General features: G+C 42.8%; 1 protein-coding gene across 7 annotated transcripts in view; it reads left to right on the forward strand.

Annotated features, from left to right (window-relative positions):
• Positions 1-24,608, forward strand: part of STRBP (spermatid perinuclear RNA binding protein) — a 51,548-nt gene that overhangs the window by 15,531 nt on the left and 11,409 nt on the right. For 4 of the 7 annotated variants that reach the window (XM_062505633.1, XM_062505632.1, XM_062505627.1 and 1 more), the window contains exons 2-14: positions 4,199-4,319; positions 6,349-6,524; positions 8,677-8,894; positions 9,634-9,799; positions 11,480-11,624; positions 16,905-16,999; positions 17,414-17,509; positions 18,208-18,319; positions 18,900-18,997; positions 19,457-19,568; positions 20,268-20,360; positions 21,199-21,398; positions 24,151-24,312. In XM_062505633.1, coding sequence (XP_062361617.1) covers positions 6,522-6,524; positions 8,677-8,894; positions 9,634-9,799; positions 11,480-11,624; positions 16,905-16,999; positions 17,414-17,509; positions 18,208-18,319; positions 18,900-18,997; positions 19,457-19,568; positions 20,268-20,360; positions 21,199-21,398; positions 24,151-24,312 — 1,500 coding nt within the window. In that variant the 5' untranslated portion in view covers positions 4,199-4,319; positions 6,349-6,521. The remainder of the gene's footprint in view (positions 1-4,198; positions 4,320-6,348; positions 6,525-8,676; positions 8,895-9,633; positions 9,800-11,479; positions 11,625-16,904; positions 17,000-17,413; positions 17,510-18,207; positions 18,320-18,899; positions 18,998-19,456; positions 19,569-20,267; positions 20,361-21,198; positions 21,399-24,150; positions 24,313-24,608) is intronic. The other 3 variants (XM_062505634.1, XM_062505630.1, XM_062505628.1) reach the window with 3 other exon arrangements.

Below are 24,608 nucleotides of genomic sequence, written 5' to 3' on the forward strand. Positions count from 1 at the left end.
TTCTCTTTTGGAGAATGTGATGTCATTTCAGGCACAGATCCAGAATTTTGCTTAAACCAGCTCTATCTCTGGGAAAATGACATTGCAGATGGTGAGTGTCATTTCAGTGTAATGTAGTCCTGTTATTAATTTAGTTAATTTTTCAACTGTAAATGAATGCAGTCTGAGTTAAGAATTTCAGATGATTTCGAGTGTGGATGTCACATTATGACTGCAAAGTACCTTCATGTTTCCTTTGACCAGTTTAGCCAGGAAAGCAGGAATGCAACATTGGGGTGTCTCAAGTCACAAATCAGTGTTTCACAGACACTGAGAATCCAGTGGTGGTTTCTGCCTTGTCTCAAATGAGTACTTTGCTATTTATTATTTATGTACTATCTAATCTGTGACTTTTTATTTAAGGCACCTGCCAAGAAACACACTCTTCAAGATATTTTGTCTTCTGCAGTGCTCAGCTTTACAGGCAATTCACTTTTGCCTGTATATTTCTTACTGTTTGAACAGGAAAAACATTAAACTGTTCATGTGTCAATTTGTTATCTAAGTGTCAGCAGCCAGTTTTTAAAACTCTTTGCACTTGGTCTGTTTCTAGTCAGTCTCGCATCTTGACACCCGTACCAGGAGGTGAAGGCAATTTCAGAATGATTTCATTAGAGACCCTCTGTAGTCCTGGCTCTGCTGGAGGCTGTGCAGGTTTCAAGGGAATGTGAATCCAGACAAAAATCTAGAGGGAGATGTAAAAAATCTATGTGAAAAACACCTCGAGGTGTGCAGCTGGTGTGCTGCTCTGAAGACCACCTGGTGAGTGTGGTGAATACCTTCCTGTCCTCAGGAGTCTGTAGTAGGTTCAGTCCCAGGGGGATTTATATTCTTTCCAAAACTGTTATCTTTCTTACACATTACAATTCAATAGCTGCAGTTATTTCTACTAATGTCTATTTCCTTCTGACTGGATGGTGTGGTTCTATCTAAAATAGAGCATTTTTTTCCTCAAAGGATTGCGTATGTGCTCACACAGTGCCTCTGTTGTTCCTTTTTTAACCTTCCTGTTAGGCTGGTAATGATTTCCCCTTAGACCATCTTTTCACCTTCTTTCCAGGAGCTAAAAATATGAGCTACCTCTGCACATCCCTGTTTCCTTTACCTTAATACATTAATTTAGATTAGGCAATTGCTTGCCTTTGATTCTTCAACTTCCTTAATTACTGTACCAGTGTGTTTTCTTTTGGCTCTTTTTTCATTCCTTACTCCACAGTGGAGGGGAATCCATGTGTTCACTGGTTTTCAGTTGCATCTCTGACCCGAGGGTCCTGCCTTGGCACAGATGGATTCTCTCCAGGAGCTCTCCAGTATCTTCCTGCACGCTGACAAGTGGGCAGCTGTGCTCCTTGCACTGTGAGCATTGTCAGAGCTCTGGACTCTGGAAGGTGACTTTGATTTCTCTGTTCTGATGCTTACATGTGCTGTGGTTCCAGATCTGGTTATCAAGTCTGTATTTGTCTTTGGCACTTAAAGCTGGGTGTGGGGGGGCCACCTGGCAGGGGCTGCTCCCAAGAGATCTCTGAGCACAGGAGAAATATTTTATTGAAATACTGAGACCTGAACAGGCAGGAGTAATCCCAGACTCCAGTATTTGTTGTGTGAAGTGTGAGAGTTTGCCAGAGGAAGTACCTTTTCAGCTTCTAACTATAGTGTTGCTTTGTAATTATTCATTTGGATGGAAAATTCCAGCCTTCTAAAGGTTATCCCAGATGCAACTTTGCCAGGAAATGCATTACATGGAAAATAATGAAACTCCTATGAATACATAGTCTCCAGGTGAAATTGGATGCTGAGCATACTGCTGGAAGCAGTCTGAGCCTTATTAAATATGTGTTACAGGGCACTGCTTTCCACAGTGCTGCTGGGGCTCTGAGTGGCCGGGATTTCTCTTTGTGTGGTGGGAAAGGAGGAAGTTCCATACAAGGAGCTGGGATTTTAAATAGTGAATATCTGCACAAGGCACAAGTCAGTCATATTTTGCAGATTTCTCTGCCCTGGGTTCCTCTCTGAATCCTCATGAATTGTATTTCTTATCTGTTCCCCCCAGTTTGTTGATACTTTTAACATGAGGGAAAACTATTTTGATATTTCTCTGTCAGTTATTTTGACATTAATCAACACTGCAGATCTTGTTTTGTTTGGTGTCTGGGTACATCATAAAGAGAGTTGCTGAAAGAGTTCAATTACAATATCAGCATCTCTGCCAAATGTATTGAGCTGTTCTGAAAAGCGGCTTGTCTTTTCTGACCCAGATACACAGTTTCCAACTGTGGGAGATGCTGCCAGAAAGACTCTTGGCAGAAGGCCAGCAATAAAATTATACTGCAGAAAAACACAACATATTTTCAGCAGCACTTTGTGTGGTGTGATGAAAAATTACCTGCCTCCTGAATGCAAAGCAGAGGCTAAAATAAACTTCCAATTTGAAGTTGCAAGCCTCTCATTCTGACTTTTGAAGGTGGCAAAAACCGGTATAAATCCCAGTTATTTTCTATTACTGTGTGTGATAGATACTCACACGGGCTGTGTTAGATACTCATTGCTTTGTTATTAGCAACCTCTGTTGTGCTTGCTGCCCTGTCAGTATAAACTCTGCTCTTGGGGTGCTGCAAACTGCAGTTCTCCTGGGCAGATCCTGGTGCCAGGGTAGATTCAGAAGGTGGAGGGTGTTTTTAATGCCTCAGCTGAATATTGTTAGCATGTGCCTTCTTGATGGAGCATTTAAAACCAGTTTTCATGGTGTTCTACTTGGTCTGGCCAGGAGCCTGGAGAGCAGCTCACTGAAGTGAGGGGTTTGGAGCTGTGGTGTCCAGTGACCCCGATTTCCTCTTCTCCCTTGCACCAATAATGCTTCTGTGCAAGGTGCTGCTGCAAGGGGATACTGGGGTGCCAGACACAGCTCATGTCTCCTTGCTAGAGGCTCAGAGCACCCTAATTCTGGTATTTCCGTCTCCATGAAATGAAAGTACCTGTTTCTCCTGCCTTTTCACCTCCCTGTTCACAAGCACTCGGAGGTATGAGCATATTCATCACCCCTGGCTGTTTAACTGTGTGTCCCCTGGGAATGCAGCTGCAGATGCAGCAATATCTCCTGCTACAAAAGCCTCATCTGAAATTCTTTTCACTTGTCTTGAGCCAAAGCATAAACTTCCTCTCTGAAGGATGAGATGTTTAATGGAAACGTTGCTACACTGTCATGGTGTTTTAATAACATTTCTAATGTGTCAAATCCCCAGTGATTTTAAACCACACTGCAGACTCTGCGCGGCTCCACTGTGACCTGGTTTGGAGACAGAGATTATTTACTGGTGTTTTACACTTTAGGGGCACATGATGCACAGCAGAAGTGACTTTTCAAGGTCACCAGGGTCTCAGTATTGCAAGGAGCTTGCTGTACAAGTTTCCTTGCAAGTGTGGGTGGCTGCCTCTAGGTAAGACAGCCACACATTTAAACATTGTGCTTTTTAGTCTGAGCATCAACTGTTACTTCCCTGAGGATGCAGGAGCAAATATCCTGCTATAGTCTGGAATGGAGTGGAATGAGGCTGTTTGATTTGTGGAATTACTGCTCACTTCACATAATGCTTTCTGATGTATTTGGTGCTGAGCTATGTTATGCTGCTTTAGTCCATATGGTTGGAGCAGATTTGATTTTGGTTTTCCTTAATTTAATTCTGTGTGCTGTCAAATATACTTTATTCTGTATATTGTGTCTACACTTTTATAGTAAACTCCCTCCTGTTTAGTGCTTTTGTTGAAAACGTTCTCTCAAAGTCTGAACTAAATTAGGGTTTCACTCCTATGCATGTTTCTGAAATATTCGTAGGATGTTAATGACTTAGAAGACGTGTTTCAGCTTCCACTCAATTTTCAGGATTTTTTCCAGCTTTCTGAATTTTATAATAAAGATCCCTTTGTAATTCATCTGTCTGTGCCCTGACTTCAGCCTGCACTGCTGAAAAAAAGGGCAGGTAAAGAGCTCATAAATACCTTCATCCAACAACCTTTACTTGTCACTGAAAACCTGTCTTGAAAACAAGAAAAGAGGTCACTGCTCCACGCACTGTTAAGGCAGAGTATGGAGAGGTGTTGGTGTTTTCATTTCATCAGCCCTGCAGAGATTAACCCCCATTGTGTCTGTGCCATTCATTTCCAGCCTGGTTTGGATTTTCCAAGGACCTGAGAAGCACCAGGAGCAGGCAGGACTGGCCCCAGGAGTGAGTGTTTGCAGAGCCCAGGGAGGCTCTCGCAGACTTCAGCAGCCTGCTCAACACTCGGTGAGCACCAGAACTTGCTCAGCCAGCTATCTCTGTCCATCTGCTTGCCACAGCCTGGGTGAGCTGATAAGCAACAGCTTGCAGTAGTCTTGGGAGGAAGGCTGGGCTGGAGTGTTGCTGGAGTCTGGAGACATTGTACTGGGCATATGCTGAAGTCAGCAACACGTTGCAGTGCCCTTCTCTCTGCCTGGAATTGCCAAGTTACAGCTACCACAGAAGATAAAGTGAAAATGTGAAATGTGGGAGCAGGGAAGAAGAGTAGGTGAAGATAGCTGGAATTCAGTTTGGAGAGAGAAATAATTTGAAATAGATTATCTAGAAATGTGTCTCATAAAAGTCTCTCTAGTTTGCTATCTGCTGACTCAAGTTATTAATATTATTAAAAAGCGAAATGACCTTGTAAAGAGTCTGGCTGGTTCTGGAGACAGTGAAAGGCAGTTGAGTGTGGAGGAGCTTATGACTAGTTCACAAAATAAATACTGCCAAAGCAGTGATCTTTGCATAGTTTTCCTCCCAGCTGCTCCTGTCTGACTTCCAGGATCTCTTAAGAGAAAGAACATCCCCTTTGTTGATTCTTCTGGGGAGCAGCTTGGTAGAGTGTTCATGCACCTTAGTGGGCACAAAGACTCTGTGATGAGAAGTGGGGTCAGTCAGGGTTTTCATTAGCTTGGTTTTCCCAAGTATTTTTAGTCTGACTGCATTTAACTCTTTTGGGGTTTCTTCCTGGGCAGTTTTCAGCTGCTGGAACAGACAGGTCCCTGCACAGTGTTCTTGTCTGGCCTTTTGTTTCACCCAGTTCTACATCCTCAGTTCAGTGGTGTGACATACAAACAACTATCAAGCCTTTGGTGCCAAAGCTACTGGTCCTGTAAACCTGCTTTATTTGTTCCTAACCAGGGAAATAGGGAAGTAGGATCTGCTGTTACCTTTTCGCCTGTCACATTCAAATCTCTGTGGGATGCAACATTTTAATTATTCCCTGTCACATCACAGGTTTAAGTATCTCCTCAGCTTTCAAGTCATCTCACCTATCCCTCTGCTGTTGCCAAACATGCTTTTAATCTCTAACAATGTCAGGCTTCTCTGACACACAATATGAAAGCATTGCTGGAGAAGGGGGGGTCAGCATACAGGAGAAAACATTTTCTATGTGTGTGTGCCAATCTGCAGAAATTTACTGACTGGGTTTCCAGTTACATCAGAACGTTACTGGGGAGCTGATGCAACAATATGTGTAGTGGAAGGAACACAGGAATCTTCTGCAAGGACTAGAGTGTCTTGCTGAGCAGTGAGCTTATGCTTCCCTCTCTCACATTACCTGCTCTGTTATTCTGCTCTTCTCTCTCACAGAGCATTTCTTTGCAGTTTTATGCTGTCAGTGCTGGTGTTGTTTCCCAGTTTAGTACAAGAAGGCTGCTCTTGCAGGATCTTTTCCATGCTGTGTGCTGGGAAAGGCAGTGCATGGGCAGCACAGGCGGTGTGAGTGATTTCAGCTCCTCACAAGTCTGACGTCTGCAGTTTGTTAGAATGTGTTTGTCTGTCTTTAAATAACAACTTGCAGTTATTGCAACCTGAAGCCTTGGTTTTTGTGCAGCATCTGACAAGACTGAGGGCTGCACTGAGGATTTCCACAGAGAATTACTTCTTGGTAAATAAATGTAGCGTGTTTGATTCCTAACTTTCATTGCCACAAAAAGAGACTTTGTGAGCTGGTTTCACACAGAGCATGTTTGCCACGTTGGATTTCCTGTCTTCCTCATCCCAGTAGCTGGTATTGCAAGGCCTGGCAAACATCGCTGGGATCAGCTCTGACTGGCATGGCAAAGTTGTTACATGCATGTGGGCACATCACAAAAAGTTGCTTTCCACAGTGACATCTGTTTGCTCAGATATATAAATGGATCAGTAAGTGCCCCATCTGGAAGCTGGGGTGCTCTGATCAGTGGTTTGCCTCGTGTGCTACATCCAGCACTTCTGGAATTAACACGCCATCACTGCTGCTTTCAAGTTGTTTCTCTTTTTTTTGCAGGTGAATTAGAGAAAGTGACTCCCAGAGCACCTTGGCTGTATGAACTCTTGAGCTGTCAGGGGACTGAGAGGCTTATGAAGAGGTTCTGTCAGGCAAAACAGTGCTTAGCAAAGACACCAAGGAGGAGGGAAAAGGAGAAAGGGAGGGAGAGAGAGCTGAAATACTAACAAACCATGGTAGGTATTTGTTGTCCTTCACAGGGGTGCATTAAAAGTGCTTTATGCTGCCAGGCTTGCACGGGGCCTGATGAAACCAGAGAGGGGATTTTCTGACCATGCACTAACTGAGGGATGGTACCGTGTGCTCTGAGCAAAGCAAGCAAGGTTTGATGTATTGTCAGCCTCTTAAAGCCAGAGAGTGTTCTTGTGAGCCTGCAGTACATGAATTATTAACTACGAACGAAGGGGATGCTCATAAGGTTTTCTAATAAAACTGGCATTAGCAGGCTGTAGCAAACAGCATCAGTGACCTTGAACTTGCAGATTTCATTACCAAATGCTCACATTCCCCTTCCACCTCTACCTCACAAAAGCAAGTTTTGATTATTCACGTCCATGTGTGTGATTGATTGAAGGTGCCTCTGTGCACACTTCGTGACAGTAGTGTGAAATGTAGTGGATGAAATGGGTGTAGCCAAATATACCCGGTGTGTTTGGTTTAAGTGAGGAGTCACTTCTCATTTGCCTGGGTTTGGCTGCAAATAGAAATGCCTGAGATGTGGGATTTGTGGAGATGTGCGAGTATGAAGTATTGTGATGGTGAGATCCTGAAATGTGTTCACAAAAAGGCAATAAACCTACTCAGCTCCTGAACAATATGAGTGGAGAGCAGTTTAAACCTATTTTTATATTTTCAAGCCCTCTAAGGTTATTACTGAGAGAATGGAAATGAGAATAAATGCAGTAAATTTTAAATACAGTTGCTAATGTTTGTGTGGCTGCTTGCTGCAGGTAGGCTGTGTGTTTGTATTTAAAAAAAAAGACCTAAACCAAGACTTTTACCAGTTACAGAGTGAAAGGGAGAAAGAACACTTTGCAAAGCAGAGTTGTTAATATATTTTAAATAGTGTCCCACTCTGTCATTCTTTTCGGTCTGAATTGTAATGAGGAGTTTATCTTGTCAGCCTCTCTTCATTAGAAAAGAAAATGTGTCTCATAATTAGGGATTACCAATTTGTGTCTGTTCCCTTGTAGTACTGAGATTTCTTGAGGTAGAAGATGGTGGGTGAATTGTTAAATGCAGCTCGGCTGTATCCATGTTGTGGATAACCACAAGAGGGACCTCCTGGAAGCATTCTGCAGCCTATCAAACTGCAGGGGATAAAACCAGCCCCTGATGGATGAATTGTTACTGCCCAAATTACCCAGATGGGTAGGAACACAAAAATTAGGAAGGGAATGATGTCATGACCTTCAATGGAAATGACACAGGGAGTGCAATAAAGCAGGAAATCACGGACAGTTCCTTAATAAGGACCCAACTCAGAGGCCTCTGAGGTTGTTCAAAGGCCCTTTGTGCCCTTAGGAGTGGGTAGAGCTACAAACCCATGAAGTAGGGGTGAAATGACACCTCATTAAGGTGCTTAATGCATGGGAGGAACAGAGGGGGTTTGGTTGGTGATTCTCTTCTGGGAGGCTTTCAGCAGTGACTGATATGTCTGTAGAGACCAAGACTTATTGCTGCCTTTGCCACAGGTCTGTGCTGTGATCACAGCTGGTCTGGGGCACTGTTTAGATCAAAAAAGCCTCACCTGAACAGTCTGCAGCCAACTCTAAACTTCCTAGCACAGGTCACCCAACCACTGAAGTTTACCTCCCTCAGCAGCATCAGTCAGGATTCTGAGTTTCACTGCAGACTTTTAAAATTAGCACTTTAACATCTTCCTATTCATTTAAATCTTTTTTTTTAAAAAGAAATTTCAGTCTCTTACCCTTTATTCTCATCTTCATTCACGCCTTTGTAAATCCCTGCGCAGTGCCTGAGCCTCTCACAGTTCTGTACTACCCGTGACTTCATCTGCAGCAGCAGCAATCCCAGGAGGAATTGGCTCTTTGGCTGCCTGTTCCAAGGTGTGCTGCTCTTGTCTGTGGCATAAACAGAGGGGTGGCTGCACTCAGCACTTCCAGAATACACAGAATTGTCTTTGGAGAGTATCGATGCCTTTTACAAAATAAGAATCATGTCTCCTTGCCCACCCTCCTTTCCACATGCTATGCCTAGTCTGCACCCTCCCTGGCAGGCAGGATTCCCATTCAGGCAATGTCCTGTGTCCTATCAATATTCCAATAACTTTGTTCTCTTTTCTTCCTGTTTCCCACTCCACAACAGAGATCGATCCGATCTTTTGCTAACGATGACCGCCACGTAATGGTGAAACATTCAACCATTTATCCATCTCCAGAGGAGCTTGAAGCTGTCCAGAACATGGTCTCAACAGTAGAATGTGCCCTTAAGCATGTCTCTGACTGGATGGATGAAAAGAACAAGTCTGCAAAGTGTGAGGGTGATGTGGAAGCCAAGGAGGAAGCTGCAGAAGGCAGTGCCAAGTGAGTGAAGCCTCAGCTCACAACGTGTCCCTGTGCAGCTCTCAAAGGCTCCTTTCCTCTGAATAAGTCATAGTGTTACCTGGGTCTGCTGCAGATGAATGTTCATAGAAGGAGGGGGATATATTTGGACTTTTTGAGGTGGGAGCACGTGGGGGGAGTGCAGGGAATGGCAATGAGCCCAGTGTGGGCAGCAGCTGCTCTCCATTTCTTTGCTTGTTTTACTGTGGTGTTGTGAAATGGCATTTAGCAGACAAACCTTTCAGCGGTTTTAAGCAAATACAATTCCCTGGAACACACCAGTGCAAATTGACAGCCATGTGCTTGGGGGCTCCTGCAGGTCTGATACACAAAAGTTTTTATAATCCAGCAAAGTTTCCTAAGCCTCCATTACTTTCCATTATTGCTATAGTTTAACCCCAGCGGGCGACTCAGCCCCACATAGATGCTGATTTTTTATAAAAAAATTAACCAAGTGTGCAGTAAATGCTTTGGAGACAACTGGATGAGACAAGAGCTGGTGCTGGCCTGTCAAAGAAGCATTTCTTGTATCTTACTTCATGCTTTTAAACAATCCTAATCTACAAAACTGGCTTTTGTCAGTCTTTTTTCTCAGCACTCAAAAAATTAAGTGTCCCTATGTTGCTTTGAAAATTCTTTACTGTGGCTCTTAAAGGTTCCCCTAAACTGTAGCTGGAGAGTAAAATCCCATTTTAATTACCCTAAATTGCTTCATTTCCAGGGATCAAGGTGGTCGGACATTATGTGGCGTTATGAGAATTGGCTTGGTTGCAAAGGGCTTGCTGATCAAAGATGATATGGATCTGGAGCTGGTTCTCATGTGCAAAGAAAAACCCACAAAGTCCTTGTTATGTATTGTTAAAGACAATCTCCCAGCTCAAATTCAGGTGAGTTCATTTCGAGCAGTCCTCCCACAATGGCTGATAGCACTGCAAGGGCTATTTGGGGAAAGGCTGGCATTTGTTCCAGCAGGAAAGACAAGTGATATAAAGGAATATACTCTGAATCTAGGACAGCATCTGGGACATGTGACATGTTTAACGTGGTGACATGAAGTCCTTACTCACAAAACACAAGCTCCTACTGCTGTTGCTGCCCTGCTCCTGTCTGTGCTGTCAGTTCCCTGGGAGGGCAGCGGATCTCTGCGTGTGTAACTAACCCAGGGTGGGTTTGGATGCTCTGGTCCACCCAACATGAGCTGAACTGCAGAAACCTTCCCTGCTCAAGTGTGTCACTCAGTCCCTGTTGTTGTCCCCTGCCTGAACCTGCAGTTCCCCATTTCAGCTGCTTTGCTTGGGCTGTTCCCACATAAACCCCTCTGTGCTGCCAAGGTGAGAACATGTCACTTTAGCTAGTCACTCACTTGGGTTCATGTTAATCATGAGCTCACATTTTTTTTATTTATGGCTACTTAATTCCGATGGTGGCATCCACCAAATTGCAGCTTGTTTAGGAATACCACCTCTGTGACAGAGTTCTGAGGCTGAGGAATCAGTCCAGCTTCCAGGCTCACCAACACTGGTGCCAAGGAACTGCCCTCAAATGTTCCACTGCAAGTGCCCCTTTCCAAACCACAACCAAACTCGATCTGCTTTTCTCCTGATGTGCTTTTCTCCTCGTGTCTTACCATTCTTGACAGCTGTTAGTTCTCACCATTCATTTTCTCACACAAAGGGCTTGTTTTAATGAGCTAATGTTGTTCCTAGAGATGTGGCCCTATCCATAGCTAAAAATGCAAAGGATCTTTTGAGTAGTAAAGAGTAAATTTTACTTGTTTGAAAATGATAGGGATGTACTGAGTATTAAAGAATAAACCTTGTAATGAGGCATGAAATGAGGAGGGTTGAAAGTGAGAAGTTATTATGTACTTCAAATAAAGTGAGATAGAATGAGAGAATAAATGTAATTAAAATATGTGAAGACTGAGTAAATTCAAGGGACAGGTAGGTAAGATCCTGTGGGGAAGGACTGTAACTCCTGAAATGCTCTAACTGTTGTGGGCATGGAAGACAAGGAGAGGCTGTAGAGGGTCAGATGCTGGAGGTAAAGGAGGGTTTAGGCCCATTAGTGGACAAAAGGAGCAAGTGAGGCACAGACACTCAGGAGCTGCTGCTTTGCTGCTTGGAAGGCTTATGGTGAGCAGATGCTCAGCCATTTTCATCCCAACAGTAAAGCAGCTGCAGAGCAGATTGCAGCAGGGAAGGGGGCAGAACAGACATCCTAACCACCAGTCTGCTGACCCAGACTCCACACAGGAGTGGCTGGAGGCCCCTGAGCTGTCTGTGGCTGCCCTTGTGCTTCTGCAGGGTGAGAGATCCCAGAGGGCTGCTGAAAGACCTGCAGAGAGATCACTGTAGAGAACTCCAATCCACTGCACATTAATGGAGCAAACTGTAAGGCAGTTATAGAACTGGCTGCAAAAGAAATGTTTTTGTTTTTAACAAGGGAGGCGAGGCTGCCTTTGTTATTGCAGTGCCCTGTAGCCTTCTCATTAGCTGAGGCAGTACAGATTCTTCACTTTTTCAGTCAATTGGGAGAGTCTTGAAATCTTTCTTGGTGACTTTCAGAAACTTACAGAAGAGAAGTATCTGGTGGAGGAGCATGTAAATGAGGCAGCTATTGTTATCCATAACACAAAGGAGCCCAAGCTCACTTTGAAGGTGATACTCACATCCCCTCTCATCCGAGATGAAGCAGAGAAGAAGGAAGGAGGTACACAGAGCGTTTTAACTTGGTTTTAAGACTGTTCTAGCTAAATGTCCTGACTGTGCAGCACAGGGTTAATTGGGAAGTAGGTTTTTAACTGTGCATCATGTACTGACTAGACTGGCTATTGCCATCACAAGTTGCATTATTTGGGCCTTAAAAAGACAGCAGTCACTTAATTTTCGTGTAAATATGTGTAGCTTTCCTTTGCAAGCAATATTCCTACAGTGTTAATTTTGACATACAATTAGACCTTAGTTCTTGTTTCTTTCAGACTTGCTATTTAATTCTTGAGCACCTGGCGCTGCACAGTCTTGTTTGCAAATTAAGTCAGTCAAGTGGGATTGGTTCACAGTTTCTTGAAAAACTCACAAAAATGTTTCTCTTTGTGTAAAAGCCTTTCTCTGCAAAGCTCGCCAGTATCATCCTGGCCCTCAGTATTTATTGATTGATGATGTGTATGTTTCTGGCTTTAAGAATTTCCTAACTGGGATACAGCTGAAGTTATGGTGCTGTGATACAGCACTTTTGCTTCTGAATTGAACGTTGTACCTCATGTCCTTAGAGCAAAATAGTTCTAGAAAATTGTCACTTAGTCCTTTCCACTCCTTCTCCCTCACCGTGGTGTCCTACACAGCTCCGTGCCCGTGCTGCAGGAATGGTGCCTGTAGTACCAGTGAGGCTGGAAACAGACTGTGAGCAATAGAGAAGAGCAAATGTAGCCATACTTTGTTGTATTTTAAAAATCTTTTCAGTAATTTCTGCTTCCGCTTCCCAAACCTATCCCTAGAAACTTTGCCACTGGATGATGTCAGACCTTTGACCAACTGGCCACTCTCTGTCATGACAACTGAGGCAGCTGGGCCCGTGTGGGCTAGGGAACTCCTGTCGCTCTCTTCCCATTCCTAGACTTGCCACAAGTCCTTTGCTTCCTCCCTCTCCCACATGGAATTCCAACGGGATGAGAAATGTTGGTCAGTTTGTCCTCGTTTTGTTGGAGGGATGGCAGGAAGGATCCCCTTCCAAGTGACATGTAACACTTTGGCAGCAGCTGAATGCAGAAAAATCTTACAGAACAGATGAATGGCAAAGATCCCTTAATTACACTGGCTGTTTATTCTCAAATTAGCAACAATGCTGTTTCCAAGACCATTAAAAATAAACTGCATATTGCTTTAGTTGTTCAGCTTCCCACAAGATGCTGAGACCAGCCCTGGAGCTGCTGCAGCTCATCCATGTTCATGAGAGAGCACAAAGTACAGGACAAATACTGATGGTGAAGGATTTGAGATTCCCACAAGGGGATACAGTTTTACACAAAGGCTTCTGCCCAAGTATTTTCTTGTAAAAATTGATGCTGTTATGCCAGCAAAGTCCAGGAATTTCTGAATTAATCTCAAACTAAAGAAGGATTAGAATTTTTATGCTTTCTCATGCTTAAAATGTAGGCGGTCTATTGTTTTTCAGCATCCTTAAATATTTTAAGTAATATTTACTATCCTTAAATGTTTTTAAAAGTCTCTACTATATTTTTAAAATTTAAAATGGTTTTACCACCTAACCTGAACTGGTTATACACTGTCATTCTGTGCAGCTGCTGAGGATGGGGAATAGATATGGATCTCATTTTACCAGGTTCCTTGGCACTGATTCATCACAGAGACATTTATCATATTCCTTTTCAAGGTATATGGAGCATTATGCAGATGTCACTAAGTTGAAAGGGGAGGGATACATTATTTTTGTAATCTTTCCAACCATTTAGATTGGAATCACTTAGATCAGACCAAAAAAGTTTCATGTCTAGTATCAAGGGAGAATAATTGGAGAAAATGGTGAAAACACCTTGATCTCCAAAGCACTGCCATATTTTTCCACTACCCCTGAATAGTGTCAGACAAATGTAAACACATTTCCTATGCAGTTTTACAAACCTGTCAGTTGGCTCCATGCACTCTTTGGACTGAAGGAGCTCAAAGTGCTGCTGAACTTGCCTTTCATCTTCCATGTAAGATAGGCCCAGGCTTTCCTGAGCCTGCGGAAAACTGACCAAGGTTTCTGTGGTGGGATTAGCACTAATCTGTCCTCTAACAACCCAGGTCAGGCCAACGCCCTCGTTACCAGTGCTCCCATTGTTCTGTAGGAATGCTGTGTGTGCCTTCATGCCCTGATGTCAGAATGTATTGAAAAACATTCCTGGATTTCTCTTCAGTCCCCACCTCTTTGGAAAAGTGTTCATGTTTAAGATGTGGTGTTTGTCCTATTTGTTTTTGCTGCTCCTTAGCAAAAATAAATAGTGGCCCTGTGTGTGTGTGCATTTTGGTGTTTCTCACAAACAGCTACCCATAAAGCTCTGCTTTCTCATGTTGAGAAGTCAAGCACCTAAATTTGCCTGCATTCTGCATCAGTTGAAATTCTAAAATTTTTAAGAAAGTGAGTTTTTAGTCACAGCATCAAATATAAATTGGGCTTCCCAGACCAGAACCTTGTATCCTGAAAACCAGTTGTTGTTACTGAACGTACAGTAACAACAAAGATGTAATTACAAACAAGCTGGTTCCCCAAAGTGGGGCTGAAGTCCTGCTGCTCCTGGAGCAGGACATGGCCAGTGATGTTCCCAAGGAGCCAAGTGCCTCTGAAGGGGCAGCAAGCCCCAGACTGCCCTCCCCTCTCTGGAGAAGACAAGGCTCCTCGTATGGCTCAAATGAATGGAGTTGGCAGCTCCTGTGTGAAGAGAATGCTACAGCAGTGGGGAGAGAATTCCTGAGGGATTGGTTCTGCGTTGCATAGTGTGAGCTAACATCAAGGCTTTAGAATTTACTCTTTACTAAACTCCTTGGATCACTGCCCTTGTTAAAACTACAAGGGGAAAAAGGAAAGCTTTGGAATCCTGTTGGAAAATTTTGATTTGGTCTCACTTTCCTGACTGGCAGAGCATGAAGAAACATGCCATTCTCCCGAGGGGGTCTGAAGGGAGCCCGCTGCAAGCCGCTCGCCCTCTTCACTGCCTGTTCTCTTCATCTTTCTGTTTAATAGAATCTTGCACCCAAAAGTTGGCAGACTGCAACATCAGGCCACTGGGGCTAAACAAGCAATTGGCAAAATTCTCCAAGGTATTTGTGAATTAGACCTTGGAAAATGGTCATAATCCTGGAACAAGTACAGTTCTAAATAGTTGAAACAACTCTTAGGACGTTTTTGGTTCACCTGAATGACAGGTGACATGTATTGTCTGTTTTTTTAGTTTAAAGGAAAAATTAATTTACTTTATCAATGGTTGCAACACACAGCCTCATACAACACTGAGCTCCAGTTCATTGCAAAAAATTAATGATTTTGCAGTCAGTCACCTTTGCCATTTCTAACGTTTTAAAATAAGATTCTGATCATTCATTGACAGTACTTGTTTGATACAATACCCGAGCTTTAAGCAGATGTTTGTATTGTCTGCAGTGAAGTTTCCTCAGACAACTACCCAGATGGATGTTGAGTAGTCCCATGCTACAGATGTCACTCCTGAAAACAACGAAACTGCAAAAGAAATTTAGAAGCAAATCTTGTGTTCCAAAGTGACCTTTTGTGCTCAAAGAAAGACAGAGCTTTGAGACTTTGCAGCTTTCATTTGGAAAACAGACAAGAGGAGTGATTAATCCCAGTCCTGGAATGCTGTTGATGAGGGCAATAACAAACAATGCAAATATCTGCTGTGAAGTTCACAGGGGTTAGAAAATAAGCTTATAGCACTTGAGTCAGCAGCTGTGAACTGCAACCATCACCTGTCAGACAAGACACTGGTTCTGTTCAGTGTTACACCGGTGGGATTTTTTTTTGCTTTGGGCTCTTTTATTCATCATAACATCAAGTGCTTTTACCAGAGTAACCTTCCCAGGAAATGGCTTAGGAGAGGCAGCCTTAACATTAAAGATGCAATTGCTTATGCAGCCAATCCCATCCAAAGGAGCCCCTGAAAATGTCCTTGGAGATGGCACTAACAAACTGATGGTACTTTTTCCTCCTAACTTGTCCTGGTATTTTAGATGTCTCTCTGAATTTTGCTCATCTAGCAGAGTCTTCAGTTTGGAATGGATTTGGTATTTCATTCAGCTCTGCAAAGGTCTCTAAAGACCTGGAGAATTAACCATTATGAATAATGAAAAGAGTGTATTTCCAAATTATTTATTTTTAAGTCAAGAGTAACTATGTATTCATAGGAAAATGTCATATTCAAGGTTTTAGTTAAGCCATGGATTCATTTTGTTATTTCAGTTGTTCTCAACATCAGCTAAAACCAGTATCTTTATAAAGTGACTTCACAGAAATGTAGAATCTGTCATTTATACTGAGTTTCCAGAGAATCTGGATGTTACAAACTCCATTGGATTAAAATAAAATAAATATGAAAGAAAGAACCGATAGACAATTCCCCTTAATGTAGAATTGGATGTGGCTGCTAAAAGCAGTTTGTTACAGGTTGGTTAATAAAGAGAAAGGGAGGCTGGGGAAGGCAAAAAGGTGTAAACCTGGACAGAAAATACCAGTGTCTTGTCTCTCAAATCCATCTTGGAATTTCCTCTGTTGGTTTCAGTTGCTGTTGGGAAGCATTTACATGAGGGCACTTCCTCTCAAACACATTAATGACCTGGAACTTACCAAACCCACTCTTTCATATGCTCTGGTTATATGAAAGACTGATCTAACTAAAGCATTGTACTAGCAGTTCCTGTATATTCTTCCATTGAATTATACTGGCTAGTACTGTTCATGCAATAATATTTAAAATATATTTCGTGTTTTCCTTTGGAATTCTCAACAATTGCATGGAGGTAATTTAATTTTCTACCTACTGCATTTTGTTTTATTAACCCCTGAGAGTATCTTCCTCTTGTCCCAAGAAGCTTTGAAATTCTGTGCCACCTTTGTGGAATAAGTCACAAAGAAGAGGAAAAAAATGCCCAATACATCCCAACAGAAAAAAAATTAAAAGGAAAAGTGCTATAGAGCTATTTTCTGCCCTGAAATGTGTTCTACATTTTTAATAAGATCCCAGATTGTCTGTAGCAGTGGCCATCTTTATTATTACTATTATTTTACAAGGAGTGAATGCCTTTGCTTCTGTTGCACACGTGCACATTTACTACCTTTAATGGCTTGTTTAAATTAAATAACACGGTGCACTTAAATTCTGGGAGTCTTATTATCTCATTGAGATGCTGCCGCTCTTTTTGTATTGTGACAGAAACCCCTTGGTCAAATTGTATCTGTCTCTTTTTATCCCATTTTTACCAGTAGATAATGTTGCGATGAAAGATCCTCCGGACTTATTGGACAGGCAGAAATGCCTGGAGGCCTTGGCGTCTCTGCGGCACGCCAAATGGTTTCAGGTTGGCTCTTTGTTCTTACCTTGTTGTTATTGTAGCCTTGCAAGGTTTAATTTGAGACAGTTTTAATTTTAATGCCTCTTTAATTTCTGACTAGTCCCTCCTAGAGCAAAGGTCTAGAATTCCAACCCAGTGCTGTACTGTGAGAGGGCAAACGTGGCAGGGAGACAGTCAGCTGGTCCAGAGTTGTCATGAGGCTACAAAAGCAATCTTGACATTTCGCTGCCTTTTTTATACATCTCTCTAAATTCAAGTGTACTTTTATATAAGTGTTTTTATTTTGCATGAAGCTGATTAAGTATTAAGTAATAATAATTTAAAACAAAATCTATCCCAGGACTCTGTGCATTTAAAAAGAAAAGCAAAACGGAATACCAGGCTTTTGCAGGTGTATTGGAATCATTTTGTTTGTTTTAGGCCAGGGCAAATGGACTAAAATCATGTGTAATTGTTCTTCGTATTCTGCGGGATTTGTGCAACAGAGTCCCCACATGGGCACCGCTGAAAGGCTGGGTAAGTACAGAAAGAACTGGAGGCCACAAGGTCAGGTCTCAGATCTCCTGAGGGCTGTAGCAGTGTCTGGACTGGAGAAAGCAGAGTCTTGTATGACACTCGTCCTTCCATCCCTGTTCCTTTGCTCCCCATTAACTACTCCCTGTGTAAGTAACTCCTCGAGCCTGGGACACATTGATCCCATGGAAAGGGACACGCTGCTGTGGGCCTCACACATCGTGGAGGATTGGCAATGGACTCCCACTTGTTGCCTTCCATCCCTCTTGTTTAATCTTCCAAAACTATCCCACTCCTGTGACAATGCCACTCCTGCCAGCGGCTGTTGCCCTTTCCTGGGGTAGGTTTGCTCTGCATGTCTGGAGAGGAACACTGTAGGACAGCAGAGGTGATGTGTGGACCTGAAAACCCTCTGAGAGGAGAACGTTCATCTAACTTGACTTTAGAGACCCCTCCTTTATGACTTTTTGGGCAGACAGTGGAGAGCAGCTGGCATCCTTGAAAGGTGACTCAGAGCAGGAGACAAAGACATGTGCCCTGCTCAAGGACATGGCGTCCTCTGGGGCAGATCTCTGTCCCTTAGACCTGTAGTGGATTACAAAATGACCTGGTGTGAATGTTCATCCCCTCTGCCCCCTCATTTTTAACTGCAGTCACAGTTACCCTTGTGTCCATACTAATCGTAATTTAATGTCTTCTAGCCACTCGAGCTTATATGTGAAAAATCTATAGGTACTTGTAATAGACCTTTGGGCGCTGGGGAAGCATTGCGACGAGTGATGGAGTGTTTGGCATCTGGAATTCTGCTTCCTGGTAAGGGGCCAAATGAACTCCAGGAACACAAAGGGATGGTCAGCCCACCTTAACATTTAGCTGTTCCTGTAGGATTACATGAGAAATGCCTGCCGTGAACTCTGAACCTGCCATGGAGTGAAATAAATGTTTTTTCTTTAAAATTAAAATGAAAAGAAAGCATTTTGCATAGTGGCCACTGTGTGAATGATACTGCCGCTGCAGAAGAAGTTAACGGGGAATATTAGATTTGTTATAAATTAAGCCCTACCTCATTAAGGGGTTGCAGGTAAATAGACTTAGTGATTATCTGGTTCCTACAAATTCATTGAGATCTACATATCTATCCAAATCATGTTTTCTTCCAGACCTACTGATTTCAGTTAATGTTATCACCCATGTGCAGCGTTTATCCTGATAAGGTCTGTGGCCACTGCAAGGGTACAAAACCTCGGGTCAGCTGGAGCTGAGTGAGGCCTGACTCCCTGCTGGAGAAGGGGTGCTGCCCACTGTGCAGCAGCTGGGCTCAGCTGCCCTGTCAGTCCCTGTGTGCACACTGCTGCTCGTTCCCCTCAGTAATCCCCGTTCCTCTCCCTGCCAGGGGGCCCGGGGCTGCACGACCCCTGCGAGCGCGAGCCCACGGACGCTTTGTCTTACATGACAGTTCAGCAAAAAGAAGCCATTACACACAGTGCTCAGGTAGGGAACTCTGTGTGTGCTGCAACACTGAGGAATTCAGCTCATTAGCACCATTTATTCTCTGCCAGGATGCCTTGTTTTCATGGCAGTCCTGATGGTTCTTGTGCTGCGCTATCCTGGAAAGATTAAACCATAGTTCAGGAGTGCAAGAGTTAAAGGTGTGGAAAATCTTACCCTGGCAGAGGCAGTGGGATCTGTGCACCCACCTCTGCTCCCAGCACGGAGCCCCTGGGTGGGCTCTCTGTCAGTGTGCCTGAACTCTGTTACAGAAATTCATGAGTTTTATGTTTTAAGACATTAGCATTTTCCACAGCTATTGCAGAGGCCAGCTGTAAAAGCTGTCTTCTTGTCTGTCAAAATCACAGTAGTTTTGTGTCTAAAGACTAAAAAACTAAAAAACTTGGGCAACTGAGATGAGATCCTGCTGTGATTAATTTGTGTTTCTATTGTCCCTTTCAGCACGCGCTCAGATTATCAGCCTTTGGGCAAATCTATAAAGTTTTGGAAATGGATCCCCTCCCATCAAATAAATCATTTCAGAAATATTCCTGGTCAGTAACTGACAAAGAAGGTAGGTATTATTTGTTCCAAAAGTCACTAACTGGGCAGTAAACTAGGAGTTAATTTAGAATGGGTGAAGTTGTGAATTATGAGTTGTCAACATGAATTAGAAGCTTTTCTTTGTTATATGTGAGGTGATTTTTAAAAAAAATATTTCATTGTGAGAATAAAATCTGGAGGTTCTGTTCTATAGAAATACCAAGAGATGAGAGGTAGAACAGCCACAATATAGCTGATGATTATCTTTAAGCCCAAAGTCCCTTGGTATCTGAAGAGCAGAAGTAGTGTTTGATTCTTATGCTGGTGAGGAGAGACTTGCAAGCATGTCAAAAAGCATGACATATAATGAATGTCCATAATATGAATTACTCCATAATTCTTCCTAGAAAACTATGTTTCTAATTTTAAAAAATGTCCATGTGTATTTTTTTTGTAAAAGCAATACTGTTAGAAGTCTTGCTTAGACTGAATGTGGAAAACAGTAGTCCTTATCCCACACCTGGTACTGGACTCAGAGATCCTGTCTGGCCTGGTAGAGTGAGCAGTAAACCAGTATTGGCTTTCGTGTAGCAATAAGAAAGCTGTGACTGACGGATGAGTTCTTTTCTCTATAAACAAGCAAGGAACAGCGTGGGGCTAATCAGACTCCTGCTGTGGGATTGTATTTTCCTAATGGCATATCCCTATTACAAGGAACTTTATACCCTAGGTACAGGCTCATCTGCTCTGAAGAGACCGTTTGAAGACAGTGTTGGGGATGATAAAGATCCAAATAAAAAGATGAAGCGTAATCTGAGGAAAAGTAAGTGCAGCACTTCTCCATTCTGTTTTCAAAGATCTGTTGTACAGGGGGAGCTGCTTTAAAAGCTTCTCTGTGTTGGTGTGGTAGAGCATGTGAAAAGTCTTTGGAACAGAATTGTTGTCTCTATCACCCCACATTCAGAATGTCAAATACATATCTGTGCATCTGAATTTCCCCTGACATGCTTTAGTACCTGAATGATTTGCATTTTTAAATGGGATTACCCACCAAGTTACACCAGAACTGAAGCTGCCAAAGCAGCCGAGGTATTTTATTGGTAACATCCCTGTATTGTGGGGTCTTTTTAAAGTACTGCAGTGACTTTGCTGAGTGAAGATTGCACTCTCTTCACTCTTCCCCTTCCTGAGTTAGGTGTTGGTCTCTCAAGATCTCCCACAAGGAAAATAAAATGTGCAATCTGCAAACCATTAAGGTTGCAATACGCACAGATGAGAAGTCTCTTGGCATTGCTGGCATCCAGTCATTCTGGGGGCTATTCTCATTGTGCTGCTTGGATGCCAGTTCTGGATCTGGCTCCCCATTAGCTATAAAACTTGTTACTCCTTTTATAGCAGCCAGGAGGAATACAGCTAGCTGCAACAGAATGGTGTTAATATAAAACCAGGTCATTATAATTGTTACCCCAAATTAGAATGGCTTATTGAAGACTTAACAGCATTATGGCTTTCCTCACCCTCTTGAGAGGCTGAGGGGTGGTTTTACTCCTTGATACAGACAGAAGGCACTGAAATGCAAACTGTTTCATTTTTCTGTTCATCTTGTTTTGTTAATTTTCCTTTCCCCTCCTTCCCCCACCCCTTCTACTATCTTGTACTAGTACTAGATAGTAAAGCAATAGATCTCATGAATGCTCTGATGAGGCTGAACCAAATCAGGCCAGGGCTTCAGTATAAGCTGCTGTCACAGTCTGGTCCAGTCCATGCCCCAGTCTTCACAATGTCTGTAGATGTTGATGGTACGACTTATGAAGCATCAGGACCTTCTAAGAAAACAGCCAAGCTCCATGTGGCAGTGAAGGTAAGGCAGCCTGAAGTAATCTGCTAACCCCAGATCTTGGGATGGAGTATGAAATGTGCTTAGAAGTAGTAGCAAGCTCAAAATTAAAAAAAAAAAATATTTAAGCTGAGTTGCTTGCTGTGTGCTCTAAAGACAGCTGGCCATGGTTCAAAGAGCATCACTGGTTTTGTGCTAGCGGGGGAAAGAATTTCTCAGGGCTCTACAGGTCAGCTCCTGTTGCAGTGGACTGAATATGGTGGTCAAATTCTGGATGGGAGGGGTTTAGTTGTGTTCTATTCCACTCCTTCCTCCTGTTGGTTTGGAAATGGCATGTTGTTGGCTGCTTCTTTTTCCCCCTCCTCCTTTGTGTCCATTCCTGGCTCTTGTGAGCTCCTGGAAACAGAGTTCTGTCCTTGGTACCTCAAGAGCCCCTCTGTGTACTGGGCAAACCATGTCAATGATATATCCAGTGAAATTTCCAGTACGACACTGGTGTCGTTCAGAGACTGGTCAAGCTGCTGTTGCTTCCTGTAGGTTCTCTACACAACAGCAGGACAGACTGGAATGCCCAGGGTGAGCATCCACCAGATGTGGAGCTTGGGGACATGGCTTATTAGTGGTGGGCGTGGCAGGGCTGGGGTAATGGCTGCTTGGACTCAATGATCTTAAAGGTCTTTCCCAACCTAAACGAGTCCATGAAAGAACATCTGTTAATAGAAATGCTCTTCTGATAGGAACCGGCCCATCTGTCACTCTGTGCCTCGTTTTGTTTTGAACAAGAATTTCCTTTTTAGAATCTTCATCTGGCAACTTTCTGCTTTCCTTTGATTTCAGTTTTGAAAATCCCATTGTCCTATGTGCTTTCAAGTTCAAAGTGTCCAGAAGTATCTGAGGGCATGTGTTATTCCTCCAGGAAAAGTAGCTCTCTGCATGTGTGTCCTTCCAGACCTTCTGCCTCATTCTTTTATTTTGCCTTCCTCCCTGCAGTTTATAAAACAACAACAAAAAAAAAAGCCCAGAAAAGTCACTTGTCCTGAAAAACTGTGACTGCTCTGCCCTTGAACTTCTCTGCATCAGCCAGATTTGAGCTGGTGCCAACCCAGCTCTGTTTTCTCTAAATTTACACATCAAAACATCCGTGATTCAAGCCAAGAGGAAATGGGTGGTGTGGTTGAGACTTGCTTCTTTCTTTCTTTCTTTCTGTCTGTCTTTCTTTCTGTCTGTCTTTCTTTCTGTCTGTCTTTCTTTCTGTCTTTCTTTCTTTCTGTCTTTCTTTCTGTCTTTCTTTCTGTCTGTCTTTCTTTCTGTCTGTCTTTCTTTCTGTCTGTCTTTCTTTCTGTCTGTCTTTCTTTCTGTCTGTCTTTCTTTCTGTCTGTCTTTCTTTCTGTCTGTCTTTCTTTCTGTCTGTCTTTCTGTCTGTCTTTCTTTCTGTCTGTCTTTCTTTCTGTCTGTCTTTCTGTCTGTCTGTCTTTCTGTCTGTCTTTCTTTCTTTCTGTCTGTCTTTCTTTCTGTCTGTCTTTCTTTCTGTCTGTCTGTCTGTCTTTCTTTCTGTCTGTCTTTCTGTCTGTCTTTCTTTCTGTCTGTCTTTCTTTCTGTCTGTCTTTCTTTCTGTCTGTCTTTCTTTCTGTCTGTCTTTCTGTCTGTCTGTCTTTCTGTCTGTCTGTCTTTCTGTCTGTCTGTCTTTCTGTCTGTCTGTCTTTCTGTCTGTCTGTCTTTCTGTCTGTCTTTCTTTCTGTCTGTCTTTCTTTCTGTCTGTCTTTCTTTCTGTCTGTCTTTCTTTCTGTCTGTCTTTCTTTCTGTCTGTCTTTCTTTCTGTCTGTCTTTCTTTCTGTCTGTCTTTCTTTCTGTCTGTCTTTCTTTCTGTCTGTCTGTCTTTCTGTCTGTCTGTCTGTCTGTCTGTCTGTCTGTCTGTCTGTCTTTCTGTCTTTCTGTCTTTCTTTCTGTCTGTCTTTCTGTCTTTCCCTTCCTTCCTTCCTTTCCCTTCTCAGCAGACCCAGACTCTGCATTCTCAGTCTTGTAAGAGGGAATAATGTGAGATTTCACATTCTAATCTGGCCCTTTTTAAAATGCAGAAGCCCTGGAAACAACTGCATGGGAGCTGAGCTGGGGGTTACCCAGGCAGTTCTCAGGTCAGGGTTAAAACACAGTCATTTCTGCAGACTTTGTTCTTGGCCGTAAATTTTCAGCAGAGCTTCAGGTTCCTTTCAGTTTCCTTTGCCCTATGTGTGGTAGCTCTGTGCAGCTGGATCAGGAAGCTGGTTAAGGGAGAGGCTGGCCTTGCTCATGGAGGATGTTTTTGAAGGAACTGAGCTCCAGAAGTACCATCTTGTACAAGGCTTTAATTCTCACAAGACTGTTTGTCATGTTTGCCCCACAGTCCATCTCTTGATCTGTCCATAGACACAGAGAGGGGGGGAAATCATGCATGAAACGGTTTCTTTATAAGGCCATTAAACAGTGTCCTTGATTTCTTGCTTTACAAGGAATTACTGAGATGATGAATGATGCTCATGAGTATCTTTGAGATTAAAATTCTGCTTAGTGTGGATTCCACTTTTGGAAACCAGAAGTTATTTTCTCCATTGATATTGTATTCCCTACTGATAACCACTGAAATGGATTATCTCCATTTCAAATAGGAGAAAACTAATATTCTAAACAATCTGCCTTTTTTTAAGAGTGTGATGGAATATTTGTTGTGTTGTGATCAGCTTTGTATTTGTTCCTGTTCTGCTGCCTCTGTCACAGTTCATTTCATGGGGCTTTGTTGTAGGTTTTACAAGCAATGGGGTATCCAACAGGTTTCGATGCAGATGTGGAGTGTGTAAGTTCTGATGAAAAATCAGATACTGAAGGTAAAAATGAAACAACGTCTTCAATCTCAAGCAATAATAATACAGGCAATTCCACAGCTGACACCTCCACTACCCTAGAGGTGAGGATTGCACTGAAAGTAAAAAACAGGTGTGGGGGTTGGGGTTTCACTTTTCATTGGGTTTTGGTGTTTTGGTTTTTTTTTCTGTTCTACTTGTCAGAATGGTAAAACATAAATTTCTTCAGTTGGGAGACAATTTCCAGTGTGTAATCATGGATAACTCAAACCACATACATGTGGAACCCACTGAGAAATTTCCATAACATGGAAATTGAGTATTTTTAATGGAACTGCCCTGTTTTTATCCATGGCTGAGAGAATTCTATTGCAGCCTCATCTGATGTGCTGAGACCTCA

The sequence above is a fragment of the Cinclus cinclus genome, chromosome 19 (genome assembly GCF_963662255.1).
Source record: "Cinclus cinclus chromosome 19, bCinCin1.1, whole genome shotgun sequence".
NCBI classification, from domain to species: Eukaryota; Metazoa; Chordata; class Aves; order Passeriformes; family Cinclidae; genus Cinclus; species Cinclus cinclus.